The following is a 1,284-nucleotide window of genomic DNA, read 5'->3' on the forward strand; positions in this document are numbered from 1 at the left end:
AACATACACGCACATGGCAGGCCTGGGTCAGGAAATGGATTGTGTAGATCCATGGAGATATAAATATGATGGTGGCAGAACAAAAACGTACATCACATTCTACATACACGCACATGGCAGGCCTGGGTCAGGAGATGGATCTAGGGTTGTGTACCTCATGTGATATGCTGATGATTTAAAATCTATCTTGGAGTGAATACCCCGTATGATTCAAAATTGATGTGATCTGTACACAATCTCGATACATGCAGATGGATAAAAATCTTCGGCATTTCTGATGCTATAGCGCTAACAAATATTTGGCTTTTCTGAGCCCATAGCGCACCTGTATGGTCTCTATATCCAGATGATTCGTCACCTCATCCAGTATCAGTATATGTGGCGGTCGGATGAACGCAGTTGCCAACGCGACCCGCACTCTCTGGCCTCCGCTCAGCGTTTGCATTGGATTTGTAGGCAATCTGTGAACAACGAGGGGGTAGATTAGAACTGTAGGCAACGATAATTCCATAACATGTTAGGGAGGGATGATATACATATATTATTTGAGTGCAATAAAGTTAGACATAATATAGTTTGAAACGATAACACCAAAACATGTCCTATAATGTACTGAAAGACTTATTAGGAAAGGGTGGTGGAAGACAAATGGATACAATACCAAAATGCGACACTCTCGAAGATACTGTTGCCTGGGCCATCTGTGACATATGATTGGCGGATCAGATTTGTAGCCTATGTCTGGCAAGGGATGGATTAAGTAGTAGGACGCTAAAGTTGTTGAAAACTCTGTTTTTAGGACTGGATTGGCAGTCTGAATGTGAAATGCGAAGAGTGGATTACATATGTCGCCAATCTATGCAACAGATTGGAATAGGCGCTCAGTTGTTTCAGTATTGGTCGGCAGTCTGTGATGTACGTTGAAATAATTAGATTTGTGAGCTATCTGTTGAAACCGATAGATCAACTAGTGCGCCGCTAATCACCAATGAATGAGAAACACTGCTGTGCGCAATCTGTAGATATGCTGTAGCTGGTCACACAAAATAAGGAGTGTTTCGTGATTTGAGTATAAATAACGAATTTGGGGAAATATTGGTGCTTTTCCTGTACATTTGGGTCATCTGCGTGAAAATTGGGGCAAAATGGGTAATCGACCTGCGAAATTTGGAACACGTCGTATCAACACATAAGCGTTTCATAACTTTCGAATACAAACTGTGTTGGCTAGCGTGTGCAACGTTAGGTTGTACGAAAACGTTTGATAGATATCCGGCCATACCG

General features: G+C 42.1%; 1 protein-coding gene across 1 annotated transcript; it reads right to left on the reverse strand.

Moving 5' to 3' along the window:
• Positions 1–280: 280 nt before the first annotated feature.
• Positions 281–461, reverse strand: SARC_15681 (hypothetical protein; the record flags this gene model as incomplete). Its single annotated transcript, XM_014290204.1, has 1 exon — positions 281–461. A coding segment is annotated over one exon (181 nt), but the record flags the coding sequence as incomplete, so codon positions are not given.
• Between the last annotated feature and the right edge of the window lie 823 nt (positions 462–1,284).

The sequence above is a fragment of the Sphaeroforma arctica genome, assembly GCF_001186125.1.
Source record: "Sphaeroforma arctica JP610 unplaced genomic scaffold supercont1.6543, whole genome shotgun sequence".
NCBI classification, from domain to species: domain Eukaryota; class Ichthyosporea; order Ichthyophonida; genus Sphaeroforma; species Sphaeroforma arctica.